The sequence below is a fragment of the Pan troglodytes genome, chromosome 20 (assembly GCF_028858775.2).
Source record: "Pan troglodytes isolate AG18354 chromosome 20, NHGRI_mPanTro3-v2.0_pri, whole genome shotgun sequence".
Classification (NCBI taxonomy): domain Eukaryota; kingdom Metazoa; phylum Chordata; class Mammalia; order Primates; family Hominidae; genus Pan; species Pan troglodytes.
The window spans coordinates 4,527,675-4,541,261 of NC_072418.2; the positions used below are offsets into that span (position 1 = coordinate 4,527,675).

A 13,587-nucleotide genomic window follows, 5' to 3' on the forward strand; every position below is an offset into this window, starting at 1 on the left:
ATGGTGGCGGGTGCCTGGGAGGCTGAGGCAGGAGAATGGTGTGAACCCGGGAGGCGGAGCTTGCAGTGAACTGAGATCGGCCACTGCCTGGGCCACAGAGCGAGACTCCCTCTCGGGGGGGCAAAAAAAAAAAAAAAAAAAAAAAAAACAGGTGGAGGCAGGGGGCCATGACTGAGCCCGGCCATCCTCCACCACGTGCGGCCTGGCAGCCTGGGAAGAGGCGGCCGACAGCTGTCTCTGGGGTTCGGAGTGCGATGCGCTGCCTGCAAGCTTCTTCATTCTCGGCTGTGGGGCCTTAGTGGTGGTGGGCACATCAGGAGGGGGCATGGGGGGCTCTGGGATTGCGGGGTGGTGTGTGAGGACCAGGAAGAACCAGGACAGGGGCTGTACTGGCCACTGGGCAGGGCATCAGTTTCCTCAGGAGACCCTGGGGTGCAGACAGGAGGCTCCTGGGGCGGTGGGGCTCTCCTGCCTTGGGGTCCCGGGTCTGTGGTATGTGCATCCATTGTGTCTGTCTGCCCTCAGGTCAGTAACATCAACCAGCCCCTGGAGATTACAGCCATCTCGTCCCCGGAGACCTCCCTGAAGAGCTCCCCTGTGCCCTACCAGGACCACGACCAGCCCCCCGTGCTCAAGAAGGAGCGGCCTCTGAGCCAGACCAATGGGGCACACTACTCCCCACTCACCTCAGACGAGGAGCCAGGCTCTGAGGACGAGCCCAGCAGTGCTCGGCGAGTCCAGGGGCCCGGAGGGGGGCAGGGCCTGGCAGCGGGGGCAGGAGGTGCCTGCTCACCGTGTGTGTGTGTGTGGGTGGGTGGGGAGGACCGGCAGGCTCTTAGGGGGTGCCCTGGATGGGAGGGAGGCGTGTGTTTTGTGAAGGGGCCTCCCCACAGGTCCTGGGCCCTGTTCCGGGCAGGGCCGGCCTCCCGGGCCATTCGGGGTGGGACACGAGCAGGGCCACCGGTTAGAAGAGGCAAGCTGAGGAGGAGCTGAGCGCAGCAGGAGAGAAGTTTCAGCAGTGAGGCGTTGGAGGTCTCATCCACACGTCTTGCCGAGTGTATTACAGTAGCTTTATTAGATAAAATTCACATATCGTATTCTCCATTTAAAGTGTGCAATTCAGAGGTCTTTGGTATATCCACATTACCACTGCCTAAATCCAGAACCTTCCATCATGTCCTGAGAAAATCTCATCATCCCCTTGAAACACTCACTCCCCTTCTCCTCCCCAGAGCCCCTGGCACCCCCCCGCCCCCATCCTACTTTCTGTCTCTGTGAATCTGAGGGCTCTAGGGACCTCCTAGGAGCGGAGTCACACAGGATGTGGCCTTTTGTGTCTGGCATCTCTCACTGAGCGTGACGTCCTCAAGGTGCATCCTCGGTCCCTGTCGTGGCTGGGTGGTGCTCCGCCATCCATCCGCCCGCCGTGCTGGGCTTGCTTACCCTGGGCGGTTGTGAGCAGCGCTGCTGTGGCCATGGGTGTGCATGTTTGTGTTTGGGAGCGAGTTTCCCGTTTCCTGGTGCCTGGGCGGAGGTGCTGGGTGGCCCGGCCCCCTGGGCTCTCCAGCAGCCACACCATTCCACCCTGCCACCATGGGTGCACGAGGGTCTGAGGTCCTCAGTCCCCACATCCTCACCACACTGAATTTCTTGTTTTGATTCTAGCCATCCGAGTTGTCATGAAGTGATATAACATGGTAGGGTTTTTTGCTTTTTTTTTTTTTTTTTGAGACACAGAGTTTTGGTCTGTGGCCCAGGCTGGAGTGCGGTGGTGCGATCTCGGCTCACTGCACCCTCCGCCTCCTGGGTTCAAGTGATTCTTCTGCCTCAGCCTCCTGAGTAGTTGTGTCTACAGGCACACACTACCACCGTGCCTCGTTCGTTTTTTTGTTTTGTAGAGATCATGGGTTTTGCCATGTTGCCCAGGCTGGTCTCAAACTCCTGGCCTCAAGCCTTCCGCCTCCCAGTGCCTCCCAGCGTGCGCCATCACAGCCGGCCCTAAGTGTGCTTTTGGTGGTGTTCTGTGTTAGTTCGTTCTGCTCCTTGCCCACGTGTGCATGCACGTGTTACACGAGAAACATTGTAGCACCTGGATGCTCTGTTTTGCATTGGGATTGCTCAGCTTAGTGGTTTCCAGGATCTTTAGGAATTTGTGTGTCCCTGGTGTGTTCTTGGGACATTGGATCAAAGCGACCCCATGCAGTGTGTGGTTGGGCATGTCTTCACGTGCTGGCCTGCAATGCTGTGGCATTATTTGCCACCTGAGGCACCGAGGTCTGAGAGGGGCCGGGAGAGGGAGGTAGGAAGAGAGCTCTGTCTGGGATTCTCACACTTCTGTGTGCTGGGAAATTGCTTCTCCCATTCAGCTGCCGTGCCTGATCTCTTGGCTGCTTGTCCCAGCAGAGGCCCTGGAGTCCCTGCCAGGACAGTACGCTTGTGGCACAACAGGGGTGGATCCCAGGGCCCAGCCACCCAGTCCAGGCCTGGCCCAGGGTGGCTGCACGGGTCCCCTGTCTGGGCCGAGTGCTTCTCGTTCACCACCTCCGGAGCTCCCTGGGCTGTTGGCTGTCAGCATTTGTGTCATTCTTAGTATGCAGCTGGGTTTCAAGCATTAATGACCTTTTTTTCTTAACAGAATTGAGAGAAAAATTGCAACAATCTCCTTAGAAAGCAAATCTCCCCCGAAAACCTTGGAAAACGGTGAGTGACAAGTGTTTTGCGGCGTGGCCAGGCCTGTCCGTGCGGCCGTGGTGCCCAGTCAGTGCTGCTGACCCACCTGCTGGCCCGCTGCATCGTGTCCCGCATGGTGCTGGCGCGCCGCGTCGTGTCCTGCGTGGTGCTGGCCTGCTGCGTCGTGTCCTGCGTGGGCGCCGACACTGGGGGCGCTGGGCTTCCAGAACTGCCTCTGGGAGGCCCTCACTGCAGCCCAGGGCCTCTGCGCACACGCCATGCTCTCACAGTGGGTGGCTGACCTGTGGGGATCGTCACCTTGGGTCCCCTGTTCGCTTTGCACCCTGGCCTTCCCCCCGAGTGGTGCCTGCGTCCTCAGTGAGGACCCTGACCTGCTCTGGGGCAGCCCCACCTCCCCTCCCGGAGGCTGCTGACCTCAGCATTTTCCCCAGAGCTCATCCCGCATGGCCTCTGAGACCCGCTTCAGCTGCCTTTGTCCTGTCTTCCGCCCTCCTGTCCCATCCAGTCCCGTCCCCTGCCATCTCATCCTGTTCTGTACTACTCCTGTCCCATCCCATCTTGTCCCCTCCCGTCCCCTTCCCTCCTGTCCTCTCCCATCCTGTCCCGCTTGGCATCTTGAGTGTCTGTGACCAGCCCTGCCTGCAGAGTTGTCCGGGCCGTGGCAGCAGCCCCGGTTAGCCTCATGGGTAGCCTGGGCAGGTGCTCTGGGCTCACAGCTTCTGCCTTTCCTCTTTGCCAGGTGGTGGCTTGGCGGGAAGGAAGCCCGCGCCCGCCGGCGAGCCAGTCAATAGCAGCAAGTGGAAGTCCACCTTCTCGCCCATCTCCGACATCGGCCTGGCCAAGTCGGCGGACAGCCCGCTGCAGGCCAGCTCCGCCCTCAGCCAGAACTCCCTGTTCACGTTCCGGCCCGCCCTGGAGGAGCCCTCTGCCGATGCCAAGCTGGCCGCTCACCCCAGGAAAGGCTTTCCCGGCTCCCTGTCGGGGGCTGATGGACTCAGCCCGGGCACCAACCCTGCCAACGGCTGCACCTTCGGCGGGGGCCTGGCCGCGGACCTGAGTTTACACAGCTTCAGTGATGGTGCTTCTCTTCCCCACAAGGGCCCCGAGGCGGCCGGCCTGAGCTCCCCGCTGAGCTTCCCCTCGCAGCGCGGCAAGGAGGGCTCGGACGCCAACCCTTTCCTGAGCAAGAGGCAGCTGGACGGCCTGGCTGGGCTGAAGGGCGAGGGCAGCCGCGGCAAGGAGGCAGGGGAGGGCGGCCTACCGCTGTGCGGGCCCACGGACAAGACCCCACTGCTGAGCGGCAAGGCCGCCAAGGCCCGGGACCGCGAGCTCGACCTCAAGAATGGCCACAACCTCTTCATCTCTGCGGCGGCCGTGCCTCCCGGAAGCCTCCTCAGCGGCCCCGGCCTGGCCCCGGCGGCGTCGTCCGCAGGCGGCGCGGCGTCCTCCGCCCAGACGCACCGGTCCTTCCTGGGCCCCTTCCCGCCGGGGCCGCAGTTCGCGCTCGGCCCCATGTCCCTGCAGGCCAACCTCGGCTCCGTGGCCGGCTCCTCCGTGCTGCAGTCGCTGTTCAGCTCTGTGCCGGCCGCCGCAGGCCTGGTGCACGTGTCGTCCGCTGCCACCAGACTGACCAACTCGCACGCCATGGGCAGCTTTTCCGGGGTGGCAGGCGGCACAGTTGGAGGTAGGCAGGGCGGCCCTCCGTCCGCCCCCCGCCCCGGCCCCCGCCGGAGGCCCCTTCCTTTGCAGGTTTCCTTCCGCACTCTCTTGCACCAGGAGCTGAGCTGCAGGTCCCCTGGTGCTGGCTGGTCCCTGCCATCCATGCACGGTCGCGAACTCCAGTCCTGTGGGGAGAGGGCTCCCGCTGAGTCCGTGTGTCTTGGGTTCTCTGGTTGTAACCGCGTCCCTCTTGTTTTCAGAAGGCCACCGTGCGCAGGGCCACCAGAGCATTACTTTCTCCCGTGGAGGTCACCTGCTAAGTGTGGCCGCCCGGGCTCTGGCAAGGCTCTGGGAGCTGGTGTTGGGTAAGAGCGAGTCCCCGCAGTGCCTGCCCAGACAGGGCGGAGAGGAGCCGCCGGGGGGAGCGGCCTGGCCTTGGGGCTGCTGCGGGGCGGGTGGCCGGAGGGCGGAGGGCGGGCCACCACGAGCCTGGCCGAGCCGCTGCTTGTGCTTGGTGCCAGCACACGCCTGGCGGCGCCGTTTCGCTTCCCTTTTTGTGAGCCTGCGGCTGCTTCTCTGCGCTTGCCTGGATGCTGCCGCCTGTTGAAGCTGCGTTTTTCTCTCCTGTTTGCAGGTGTCTTTAACCACGCGGTGCCTTCCGCCTCTGCTCATCCGTTTGGAGCCCGTGTCGGCCGCGGGGCTGCATGTGGCAGCGCCACACTGGGCCCGAGCCCGCTGCAGGCGGCGGCCAGCGCCTCGGCCTCTTCCTTTCAGGCCCCGGCCTCGGTTGAGACCCGGCCGCCCCCGCCGCCTCCGCCTCCGCCTCCCCCGCTGCCCCCGCCTGCGCACCTGGGCCGGTCCCCCGCGGGGCCGCCCGTCCTCCACGCCCCCCCTCCACCTAACGCCGCCTTGCCTCCTCCCCCAACGCTGCTGGCCTCTAACCCTGAGCCCGCGCTTCTGCAGAGCCTCGCGTCCCTCCCGCCTAACCAAGCTTTCTTGCCCCCCACCTCTGCTGCCTCTCTGCCGCCTGCTAACGCCTCTTTGTCTATCAAGCTCACCTCCCTCCCGCACAAGGGCGCCCGCCCCTCCTTCACGGTGCACCACCAGCCCCTGCCCCGGCTGGCCCTGGCCCAGGCCGCGCCCGGGATCCCACAGGCCAGCGCCACGGGGCCGTCCGCGGTGTGGGTGTCCCTCGGCATGCCGCCTCCCTATGCCGCGCACCTTTCGGGGGTTAAGCCGCGATAAAGACCTTGCTTAGCTAGCAGTGCGTATTGTGTAAGGTAAGGCCAGAGCCCTGCGCGGTGGCTCACTCCAGACACTGAACTGTCCTTCCTTTGGCAGAGAAGACGGCCACAGGGCTCGGCAGAAGTTCCGGGGGTCCTGAGGAGGGAAGAGGGAGAGAGCCAGGGAGACCAGGGAGATGGTCGCGAGAGGAGGGACTGCAGGACGGGCACCAGCCATGGAGTGGCCTGAGTGTGTTGGGTTCCAGCTGCCCACAGCTGGGTTCCTGCGGTGACGCCGCAGGACTGAGGCCAGCCCTGGGGGCAGCTGTGCCAGCCCCTGTGGGCGAGGCTCACGGGGTGCCAGGCCAGGGGGCTGGGAGCTCTAGCTCCTAGAGCAGCCTCCAGGGCTCCATCCGCACCAGGCCCAGGTCACTCATGACGGGTGGCGTGGCTTGGTGCTGTTCCCCATGCGCCCAGCATGTAGCAGGCACGGTGCCGGCTGCAGAGGTCCTGGGGAGCCAGGGTGGCTGGCTGGATGCCTCTGGTTGGGGCCGTCTGGCCAGTAGCCTCGGATGCCCTCATAGGGAGCCAGTGAAGCCCTAAGTGCCCTGCCTGCCTGGGGGCTGATGGGTTCCCGGCGGGGTCGAGAGGCAAGCTCTGTGCCCTGCGTGTTGAGGCCCCTTTGCTGGACACGGCTGATGGCCACACTGCCCTGTGGTCATGGCCTACAGCCGAGGGGCTTTCAGCTGCTCAGATGTCAGCACCAAGCTGGGCAGGTTAGTGTAGATAGTGCCCACCTTTGAGACCAGGAGGAAGTTGGAAGCAGGAGTGATTTTGATGACGTGAGGCCTTCAGGGAATGTCCTGTTCACTCCTCCCCCAAAAGGCTGTGGAGACTGTGGCCGCTGACCCCTGAGGGCAGTTGGCCACCCGTGCCCTCCAGGGACATGGCGTGCCTGGCGGTGTAGTGCAAAGGTGCCCTCTGCTTGCCCCTGGCCTTCTGCCTCAGGGGCCCCTGGGACACAGGCCTTCCTGGGCGAGTCCAAAGTCCACCGGGCAAGGAGAGGAGGACTGGGAGCCAGGAGCCAAGGCGGAGGCTGTGGCCAGGGCTAGTCAGCCTGGCGGGTCAATGCGGGCACCTGCGGGCTGGACAAGCTATGCTGGGTCTCTTAGGAGATGAGCTGCAGGTAGGGTGGCTCTAGCTGGACTCGGCTGTGTGTCTCCTTTGGAGGAAGGCTGGAGCTTGGCCAGCGTGTCCAGGTGTCAGGCTCCCTGGTCTGTCACGGGGCACGCCCGTCGTCTGTTGTGGTTAGAGGGAGCTGGCACCATGCCTGTCATGGTGCTGGCCCCAGGTGGCGTGTGTGCTCGTGGGAGGCCTCGGTCCCCAGCCTGGGTGAGTGTTGGGCTCCCCCAGGCGCGATGGTAACCTCAGGCCGCTCTTCCTGCTGTGCCCTTCTGCAGGTAACTAGGATTTCTACCTCAACCGCGAGACCTATGCAAGGACGGTGTGGACCAACTCGCGCCCGCGGCATGGTGCCCGCCGGCCTGCCGGGCTCCCATCCCTGGACGGCAGAGGCGAGGACGGACGGGAGCTCCACTGTGAATCGGCGGCACGCGCCGCAGGAGGCTGGGACTGGTCCAGTTTATACTGTCGATAGTTTTAGATAAAGTATTTATCATTTTTTAAAAAGTATAAACAATTCTGACTTATTTTATTCCATCTAAGTGGTAAAAGACAACTTATTGAGAAATATAAATATCTATATATGAGAGCTCTATATAAAGACACGTGTCTGCAGGGCGGGCCCGCCAGCGGATTCGCCACAGCCTGCCCCGGTGCTATCTCGTCCCCAGGCCCGCGCCTGCCTCCACCCGCTTGGTGCTGACTAGACGCTGACAACGCCGAACCCCGTTCTCGGAAACGCCGCCCGGCCGGCTCCCCCGACGCGCTGCTCCCGTACCAAAGGCAGGCCCGTCGCCACCACATTCCTCGGAGGCCTCCCCGCGGCCTGAGCCCCTTCCTGAGCCCCTGGCGCCTGCCCTGAGCTCTTCACCTTTACCCCGGCACTGTGAACCCCCAGACTGTTCACCCTCCGGGGCGTGGGTTGCGCCCTTGCATGTGAAGGGGCCTGCGTGGTGACGCAGCTGGCCGTGTGCTGCGCGATGGTGCTGTGAGGACGGCGCAGGCACGTGGAACAAGTGCATTTACTTTTGTATTTCTCGGCTGTCCATGGCTCGCAGCATGCCCTGCGATGCGGGGCAGGCCTGTCGTGGGTCCCTTGGTGTTTCTGTACAGGAGAGAGTCACACTAATGAGTGGCAGTATTTTATAGAGATGTGATGAGAATTTATAAATTTCATAGATTTGACAGCTTTTATTTTTAGATGGTATAATGCACAGTGAAGAGGAAAGAAAAGCGAGGGGAAAAAACCTTATTTATTCAAACAGTGCACAAAATGGCCCCAGCGTCAGCCCCCACCCTAGACCCCTCAGTTGCAGCTCCCAGCAGCCCAGACGGAGCTGCCGGGGCCCCTGCCTGCCCCACATCCCTTCCTGTCAGGGCCACGCCTGGCACCCATCCCTTGGAGCCTGTGCTGGTTCTCCCAGCTGCTGTGGGTGTGCTGGGGCCAGGGTGCACTGCTGAAGCCTGGCCTCTCTGGCCCTAGGCCCCAGGGTGACGTTAGCCCCCCACTCTGCAGCCTTGGCGGGTGCCTGGGACTGGGTGTGGAAGGAGAGGAGCTGAGGCCGGGGTGTAGCAGGCAGGCAGGGCCACTCCAGTGCTTCTGGAGCCCTGAGCAGTCAGGGCCTGGGTTGTCTGAGCAGTGGTGGCTCTGTGCCCTCCCTGGAGGATGGGATCTGGGAGTCTGAGCTCCCCACATCTGGCCCTGGGCTGTGTGGCACTTGCTGAGCCCACCTTCTCAAGTGCTTGCTCCTGTGAGATGGCATCGGGGAGCCCCTTCCCCAAGGTGCCACAGATCCACCCTCCAGGGAGCTGCCAGCCCTGTGTTCTGGTTCCCAAGGGCAGGATGGACACACGTCACATCCCTACCATGTGGCCTCCAAAGGGAGCCACGGAGGAAAGGCTTCTGTGGTTGCTAGGTGGGGGAGTCCTGTGTGGGAGGGCCTGGAAGACCCCTGCTTGTGCCTGGTGAGGGGGGTGCTGCCTCCCCCAGCCCCCAACAACCTCTCAGACCCCCACCCTCCAACATAGCTGAGTTCTGAAGATGGTGCTCCGGACCTGTCCTCTTAAGTGGTGCCCAGTGCCCTCCCCACCCCGCATTGGTGCTCTCAGCTAGAAGGTGCTGTGCCTCTGCCTGAGCCCCAAGCCCCGAGCCTGGCCTTCAGGACAGGCAGCCTGCTCTGTGTCGCCACGGGCCGGATATGCCACAGGGTTGATGGCAGAGACGGCAGAGTCCCTGGTCTAGAACAAGACACATTCTTTAAACACTGTATTACTTCTGCCTCCCTCTAGGGGACAGTGGCAGTCCGGGTGCCATCACGGGTCCTGCAGATGGCCATGCAGGGCTCCTGCCCACGCAGGCCACCGTATGTTCAGGGCACGCACTGGGTCTCAGAGCCACTGGCCCAGGCAGAAGTCTCCTTGAGCCCACTGGGTCATATGCGTGTCACCACATGTGAACTAGTGTGGTGGCTGCCTGCGGACACCCTCCTGTTCTGAGCCCTGGGCCTGTGTTCTCAGACACTCCCAGACTGAGGGGTGGTGTGTGGCGGGTGGCAGGGTGGCTGTGGAGACTGGTGATCTGGAGCCTGGTGCTGGCACCTGGCCTGAGTTTCCGTGGGCAGCTGGCGGGGACCTGTGCTGCTGCTGCTGACTGTGGGTGGGCGGGCGGCGCCTGGGAGTGGCTCTTGCTCAGGAATTGATAGGAACCCTAACGACTAGGACACCCCCTCCTCGGCCCATGAGGCACGCACAGTGACTTATTTAAGACTTCCCCCTTAATTTATCTGCCCCCAGGATGCGTCAGTCTGTTCAGTGGTCAGCAGGCCCCCCACCCCCCGCCGACTGCCCTCGCCATTGCGGTCAGACCCCCTCCCAACACAACACGCTGCTGGTCTGTGTCAGCCTTTGTAACGTGGGAGGCTCTGCCGTGTCTTCCGGGTGAACTGTATTTGGATTGCGCGCATTGTCACGGTCCGCCCCTGGGCTGCGGGCGCCCCTTCCTCTGGGCACCCCTGCATTCTGCATCCCCACTTCTAGACGCTGTAATAAACAGACGGTTTTCACTCGGACCTGGTGTGAATGGCAGCCTTTCTTCCAGGTGGCATGAGGCGTCTCCTGGCGGCCAGTGAGAGGCCCCGGCTAGTGTGTCATCGCCGAAACGGGGAGTGGAGGGCCTAGGGGTGCTCCTAGCAGAAGCTCCGGGGGCTGACACCAGGACACCCTGGCCTTGGGGAGGCTTATGAGGGCACCAGGCCACAGGCAAAGTGCCTTTTGATGAACGGAAAACCAGATCTGCGACCCCAATGACATCGGCAAAGTCCTTTTCACATCAAATGGACCAAAGCTGGCCCAGGCCCCAGCCACACTCCGGGAGGGCCCGTGAATGCCAGAGGCAGGACCCCAGGTCACCACAGGATTCCTGATACCACACAGCAGCTCTGTTCTCCCCAGGCCTGGGTCCCAGCCTCCACCTGTCCTGGCTGGGGGTTCTAGCTCTCCCCTCAGTGCAGGAGGCCCAGCCACTGCCTCTCAGGACCCTGAGCCTTACTTCCCTTGGGTGGGGGCTCCCTGGTTGCCCCTCCCCTCTCCTTCACTTCACCGCCATCCAGTGTGGAAAAGAGGTACCTTTATTTGAACAGAACAAGCACCCCGGCCCCAGGGCAACCACTTCCCCAGGTGCACAGCCAGGGCCCTCCTGTCTGCAGGAGAATTCACAGCTGGTGGGGGACTCAGCCCCTATGCCATTCACAGCTTTGTCTGGCTCTGTACATTCATTCAGCACGGGGCAGGGGGGCCATGCCACCAGCCTGGGGGCTCACCAGGCCCCTGGATGCACACAACTCAGGCGGGGCACCTGTGGGAAGGCGCATATCCTGGCGGCAGCAGCACGTGGCACCAGGTGCCAGGCCAGTTAGGTGGATCCTGGGGCCCCAGGGAGCGCAGCTTGCTGGGCAGTTTCATAAAATGCAGCCCCTGCCCACACCCACCTGGCTTCAGGCTTTGGATGTCTCCAAACCAAAAACCTCCCACTGAAGATCCAGGTGTGATGGCCGGGTGTGGCGGCTCATGCCTGTGATCCCCGCTACTTGGGAAGCTGAGGCAGGAGGATCACTTGAGTCCAGAAGGTCAAGGTCACAGTGAGCTGTGGCACCACTGCACTCTAGCCTGGGCAACACAGTGAAACCCTGACCCAAAAACCAAAACAAAACAAATCCAGGCATGGCCAAGCGATTCATGGCTGGGCAGGGCCAGTCCCGTCCCGCTGCACGCTGACCACCGTGCCCTGCGCTCACGCCTGCAAGCCACTCAGCTGGAACCTGGCCTCCTCGGATATGCCGAACTGTTCCAGGGGGTCCTGTGGGGAGGACGGGTGGCCATGAGCCAGGGCTGGAGGACTGCCTCTGCCACCTGCAGCCCCACCCCGGCCACCTGCAGCCCCACCCCGGCCCTCTGCAGCCCTGCACACACCTTGCCCGTCACCTTCCGGATTTCATTCCTATAGAAGATGAGGCTTCTCCGCATGAACTCGTAGCTGGGGAAAAGGGTGGCACGGGGTCAAATGCCTGCTCTGCATGGCTGCTGTGCCCACCCCAGCAGTGCCCACCACCGCCTGGCCCCACCTGGCCCGACGCAGAGCCTCCATCCACTCCTGACACTGCTCCTCGCTGCTGCACTCAAAGTGATACTTCCTCTCAGGGTCCTCAATGAAGCCTGGGGATGGAACACCTGTGGTCGGTCCTACCCACAGCCACAAGCAGCTTCCTCTTGCCATTGCCCATAAACTGTCCCTTCTCTGGCCCCCACAAAGATGTGTTCATGTCCTGACCCCCAGAACCCATGAGTATGGCCCTGTATATAAACAGGGTCTTTGCATATAAACTAGTCAAAATGAGGTTGTCGCCAGGTGCGGTGGCTCATGCCTATAATCCCAGTGCTTTGAGAGGCCAAGGTGGGAGGATTGCTTGAGCTCAGGAGTTCGAGACCAGCCTGGGTGACATGGCAAAATCCCCATCTCTACAAAAACAAAAATTAGCCAGGTGTGGTGGTGGGGCCTTGTAGGCCCAGCCACTCCGGAGTCAGAAGTGGGAGGACTGCTTGAGCCAAGGGGGTTGAGGCTGCAGTGAGCTGTGATCACGCCACTGCACTCCAGCCTCGGAAACAAAAGATCCTGTCTCAAAAATAAAGAGGGCCGGGTACGGTGGCTCAAGACCGTAATCCCAGCACTTTGGGAGGCCAAGGTGGGAGGATCACCTGAGGTCAGGAGTTCGAGAGCAGCCTGGCCAACATGGCGAAACCCCGTCTCTACTAAAAATACAAAAATTAGCTGGGCATGGTGGCGCGTGCCTGTAGTACCAGCTACTCGGGAGGCTGAGGCAGGAGAATCACTTGAACCCAAGAGGGGGAAGTTACAGGGAGCCGAGATCGCACCACTGCACTCCAGCCTGGGCGACATACCAAGACCCTGTCTCAAAAAATAGGCAAATAAAATAATAAAGTAAAGTAAAAAGGGGTTGTCAGGGTGGGCCCTAAATTCTGCTTGGCGTCTGTGTGGAAGGGGAAATGTGGGCACAGACGTGATGCAAGGAGGACAAGGCGACGCTTCCACAAGCCAAGGAACCTGGAGGATACTGGCCACCACTAGGAACTGGAAGATTCCCCTCGGCCTCAGAAGGATTCGGCCCCACCCACACCTTCATCTAGGATTTCTGGCCTCCAGAACTGTAGAGAATGTTTCTGATATTTAAGCCACCTGGCCTGTGGAATTTTGACAGTCACTCTGGGCAAACTAGCAGGGACTTCATCTTTCCCCGCAAAAGGGAATCTCTTAAGACCCAGGAGAACACCCCCCTCTCACTCCTCCTACCCCCACCTGGGATTTCCAGCCCGGGGCCATATAACAATGCTAGACCCACGCTACTCGCGGCAGCTGGGGAAACGCTTTGGGTGGGGCTGGCCCACCTGCCCTGTAAGTACAGCCTGGGCCCACAGGGAAGAAAGAGGAGAGTCTGGGAGGGACCCAAGCTTAAGTGGACTCGGCAGGTGGGAAGGGTGGTGCCCGCCAGGAGAACTTGACCTTGAGCTGCCCGTGGACAATGCGCTCTTGTGTTTGAGGAGGGTGGCGCCAGGCTGGGGACACAGAGGAGACCTTGGGCGCCCGGGGAGGGGAAAGTGCGGCGCTGCGGGTGCCCCGGGCTGCGGGAGGCGCCGCTGGCTTCCCTAGCCCCACTCACTGATGGAGAAGGTGCCGGGCTCTTCCCGGATGACTCTGCAGCGCTCCAGCAGCAGGGCTCCGACGGGCTGGAGGAGACACGGGCGCCGGGACGGGGCAGTGAGCACCCGGCCTCCGAGGGGCCCAGCCTGCGACCCGCCCGCGCGCCCGGGACGCCCCTACCTCGGCCTCGTCTGTCCGAAAGTAGAAGAGGAAATTCACCACCAGCTTCACCAGCCGCCGCTTCAGCACTGCGGGCACAGCGCGCACTCAGGGGCGCAGGCAGCCCCCGCCCGGACCCCGGCCTCCCGTCCCCGGCGCCCCGACCCGGACTCCGGCCTCCGGCACCCCCGCCCAGACCCCGGCCCCGGCCTCCCGCCCCTGGCACTGTCTCGGTCTCCCGGGTCCCGCTCACCGCTGCCCTTCTTGGGGCCCCTCATGCCCAGCTCGGCCGCCATCTCGGCCGGCTGCCGGGACAGCGCCTGCAGCTCCTTCTCGTTGTACCGCATGGCTCCGCGGGGAACGGGAACCCAGGCCGCGCCCTCCCGGCCGCCGTCCCCGCTCTCGCTAGGGCCGGCGCCAAAAATGTCTCAGGGCGCAGACACGGAAGCACCCCCAGGGCTA

General features: G+C 62.6%; 2 protein-coding genes and 1 non-coding gene across 11 annotated transcripts in view; 1 reads left to right on the forward strand and 2 right to left on the reverse strand.

The window, feature by feature from the left end:
• The window catches only part of DOT1L (DOT1 like histone lysine methyltransferase), a 69,586-nt gene extending 59,763 nt beyond the window's left edge, over positions 1-9,823 (forward strand). For 5 of the 9 annotated variants that reach the window (XM_063800991.1, XM_063800994.1, XM_063800993.1 and 2 more), the window contains 5 exons: positions 526-731; positions 2,636-2,700; positions 3,431-4,375; positions 4,985-5,630; positions 7,034-9,823. In XM_063800991.1, the coding sequence (XP_063657061.1) occupies positions 526-731; positions 2,636-2,700; positions 3,431-4,375; positions 4,985-5,595 (1,827 nt within the window). In that variant the 3' untranslated portion in view covers positions 5,596-5,630; positions 7,034-9,823. The remainder of the gene's footprint in view (positions 1-525; positions 732-2,635; positions 2,701-3,430; positions 4,376-4,984; positions 5,631-7,033) is intronic. The other 4 variants (XM_054673491.2, XM_063800999.1, XM_063800998.1 and 1 more) reach the window with 2 other exon arrangements.
• A 540-nt stretch (positions 9,824-10,363) lies between these two features.
• On the reverse strand, positions 10,364-13,576 carry PLEKHJ1 (pleckstrin homology domain containing J1). Its single transcript, XM_009434317.4, has 6 exons — positions 13,379-13,576; positions 13,147-13,214; positions 12,986-13,052; positions 11,375-11,465; positions 11,223-11,286; positions 10,364-11,109 (listed from the first exon to the last, which is right to left on the reverse strand). Exons 1-6 carry the CDS (start codon positions 13,470-13,472, stop codon positions 11,044-11,046), a joined length of 450 nt encoding a protein of 149 aa, XP_009432592.1. The 5' UTR covers positions 13,473-13,576; the 3' UTR covers positions 10,364-11,043.
• On the reverse strand, positions 11,288-11,374 carry MIR1227 (microRNA mir-1227). Its single transcript, NR_035583.1, has one exon. It is a non-coding gene; the product is annotated as a microRNA mir-1227 (primary transcript).
• Positions 13,577-13,587: the final 11 nt, after the last annotated feature.